General features: G+C 38.7%; 1 protein-coding gene across 1 annotated transcript; it reads left to right on the top strand.

The window, feature by feature from the left end:
• Positions 1–297: 297 nt before the first annotated feature.
• Positions 298–2,470, top strand: LOC106818911 (probable 60S ribosomal protein L37-A). Its single transcript, XM_014823582.1, has 4 exons — positions 298–398; positions 727–862; positions 1,979–2,063; positions 2,338–2,470. The coding sequence occupies exons 1-4, from the start codon at positions 396–398 to the stop codon at positions 2,420–2,422; spliced, it is 309 nt and encodes a 102-aa protein (XP_014679068.1). The 5' UTR covers positions 298–395; the 3' UTR covers positions 2,423–2,470.
• The last annotated feature ends 750 nt before the right edge of the window (positions 2,471–3,220 follow it).

Below are 3,220 nucleotides of genomic sequence, written 5' to 3'. Positions count from 1 at the left end.
ATCCTAATATAGACCGCATGGTGGCAGCACCTGACGGTGTGGTATTTAGAGTTAGGGATAGTTCACTATATTACACAAGTGTAGGCCGGTTTGGTAACTATACACTTTTACTACAGACACCTTTATTGACTCATACGAGCGAGCGATGGAGGGAAGGGATTTTTCTGACAAGTCGCAGACGGTTTGATTTCTTTTCATGATTGATAAATGTAATAGTACATTTATTTTTAAAACAGCGTAAGTAAAGTCAGAATGAGTAAAAACCGTCTGTCTGTGGGAAAGATGTTACGTGGCGACATCTTTCGGAAGCAAACAGTATCATTTCGTTACATTACCGGAAGTACTGTGTATGGAAACGAGGCAACTTCCTTTTGGGCCATAATCTTACGGCCAGAATGGTTAGTAAAGATATTGCAATGAAATCATGTTCAATCTAGTTTTAAACGATTGCTTTAAATTGAATGTATGCTAAATTGTTGTGCAGATGTGGCTTGTCCATTTTATAATCTATGTTTGGCTCGTATAAAGTATCATATATGATGACAATTTTACGTTGAGTTACTGTCGTGTTCACCGTGTATTTTGGTGCGACAACAATAGTATATAGGTACTAGTTGACCTTCTCTGTTATATCTTATATTCCTTCTACGCATACAATTTTCAGTGTTAATCTGTATATGGAGTACCATATGTCCATAGTGTCCTAATAACATTACTCACTTTCAGACTAAAGGAACATCGAGTTTTGGCAAGCGCCACAACAAGACACATACACTGTGTCGTAGATGTGGCCGAAGTTCCTATCATATACAGAAAAGCACATGTTCGCAATGTGGTTATCCAGCCAAGAGAATCAGAAAGTGTAAGTTATGAATCACGTGTTATTGTGTAGTTATTGCTTACCCCAAAGTAAGTGCTTGGCTACTTAATGCATAGCTTTAGTACTATATCCCGCGTACAGTTGCTGCAGGGCTATAGAACATTCTATTACGAATGCTAGGGACCAACTTATTCACGGTTACTCGCGGCTATGAAACGTCGGTGGTAGGCAATTAATGCCTCCTATCCGAAGTGAATATGTTTTAAGTTGTATCAGCTACTAAATTTAATCTCTAACTATTGTTGAAAGTGTCTACCTGCGGTATTTCTTGTGAAAGAACATTTACGAACTTCAAACAGCTATTTTTGGTGGCGCTGCAGCAACGCCAGTCAGCGGGTTGGTCCCTAGCATTCGTAATAGAATGTTCTATAGCCCTGCGGCAACTGTACACGGGCTACAGTACTAGAGCTACTTGATGCATAGCCTGACCAGGCTGTGAAATAAATATCAGTGCAGAGACTGGCAGCTGTCCATTGAAAGCTAAAGTATCTCTATAAAAATTAAACAAGTACATGTATCTTGAAGATAATAATTGTCTGTTTTACTCGTTTCATATTAACTTCAAATTTACGTTATAGTATTTCAGGTTCGTTATTTGAACTTACACATGAGTTCGCTGTATACATCATAAATTTTTACAAGGCGAGCAAAATGGATAGTCAAATTGAAACCGTTAGTGTCACAAGTATCTTGTCAATTATGTCCATTGTGTTCTTGTGGTCCATTAGCACTTGGACATTAACTTGTAAATACAATTTCATAACTACCCCATGTGACCAAATTTAATTCTGTTAATACAGTTCAATTATTTATTCAATATTGTGGTAATTTTTAGCTCACATCTTTGTGTTTGGCTTGCATGCACCCCCGTTACCACAGAGTGCTTTATGTTAGTAACGGAATGCTTTATGTTATGGAGCTAGATGAGTAATAAATAACCAGAAGTCATTCTGAAACAGTTGACATTAGAAGTGTCTACAGGTTGTAGGTGGCATGTTAATTTGTAGATGCTACTTCTTGCTAACTGTACTAAAAAATTACCTAAACCATTTGCCTGCATTCGTAGTGAATTGCATATCTGATCTGGTCTTCCCACAGTTAACTGGAGTGAGAAGGGAAAGCGGAGAAAGACGACGGGAACTGGTCGCCTGAGACACATGAAGGTCGTGAATAGACGCTTCAAGTAGGTCACGTCCTGTGATTACCGCTGCTGACTTTGCCTCTTCAAAACCTCATGTGCTTATGTTGAATTAAATTCAGCGTGCTCTTCCACACCTGCTCGTGTATTGCCTGTGTTGAAACAAACTTAAAAGGTTTATTTTAAGGACCTACTTTTAAGTTATCACCTCGGTGTGATATGCGAGTAGGTTGAATGCTGTTGAGCTCGTAGATTCAGGTGGGGGAGAGTACGTGTGCTTCAATCGTCATGTTTATAAAGGTTTCTTGTTTGCTTTCAGGAATGGCTTCCGTGAGGGAACAGTTCCAACGCCAAGAAAGAGAGGCGGAGCAGCCGCCCCATCGGCAGCAGTAGCGCAGAAATAAACTAACTTTATAAAAAAAGTGACATTAAAAAAAATTGTGACTACAAAAGCTCGTGTTCGTGATTATTGGTTGAAGTATTTGGGTTATATCTCGTCAGACGATGTCGTTTACTCTGCACCCAATTTCTTATAATTAGCTGCTATATGCGAGCGAATAAGAAATGTTACTGTGTTTGAATTTGTCATCTATATGTCGTTCAAGCACCCGGTCAGTTTATTAGGGAAACGGACAGATTCCATATTTCTGATGGTACAAATAATGATAAAAGAAAGTTTCCTCACTAGTATTTAGTCGATATCTACTACTATCATACTAGTACGTAGTTTCTATTACTTGATTTTATGGAGAGTTGCAGTTAATGTTAATCTTGGACATATTCTTGCAAATTTTTAATACGGGGCGTTTGCATGCTCTTTGCAATGAGGTGGTGGAACATAAGAGATGCAAAATTGACTGAAGTTTTAATCATTAGCTTTTTATTCAATTATCCAGTAGCTACATAATAATGTTGAATGTGCTGTGGTTGGCTATTTACAATTGCAGAAACGTACACTTCAATGTTAACCCAGTTTTTATAGTACAGTGCACTAGACTGACCAACAGTTTGCACATCTAGTATGTGCCTATATGACATGCAATTCTGCGCTACTAGTAAACTAATACTGTTAGTTACAAGAGAACCTGAACGTAACATGACAATTACGATGTCACGATGCATAATAACAATAGATTACCACCAGTGTTGCTGAGAGGGTCTGTCCCCCAGGGTACTGCCGGACTGTACCTCGCCTACTCCAC

Source organism: Priapulus caudatus, unplaced genomic scaffold (genome assembly GCF_000485595.1).
Source record: "Priapulus caudatus unplaced genomic scaffold, Priapulus_caudatus-5.0.1 Scaffold2640, whole genome shotgun sequence".
Taxonomy (NCBI): domain Eukaryota; kingdom Metazoa; phylum Priapulida; class Priapulimorpha; order Priapulimorphida; family Priapulidae; genus Priapulus; species Priapulus caudatus.
The sequence above is the reverse complement of the archived record's forward strand: the minus strand, read 5'-3'. Positions and strand labels throughout refer to the sequence as shown.

Bases quoted from the DNA above. Each gene is read 5' to 3' on its own strand.
- LOC106818911 (XM_014823582.1), top strand. The intron at 863-1,978 runs GTAAGTTATGAA...GTCTTCCCACAG, and splicing joins AGCCAAGAGAATCAGAAAGT to TTAACTGGAGTGAGAAGGGA. The intron at 2,064-2,337 runs GTAGGTCACGTC...GTTTGCTTTCAG, and splicing joins GTCGTGAATAGACGCTTCAA to GAATGGCTTCCGTGAGGGAA.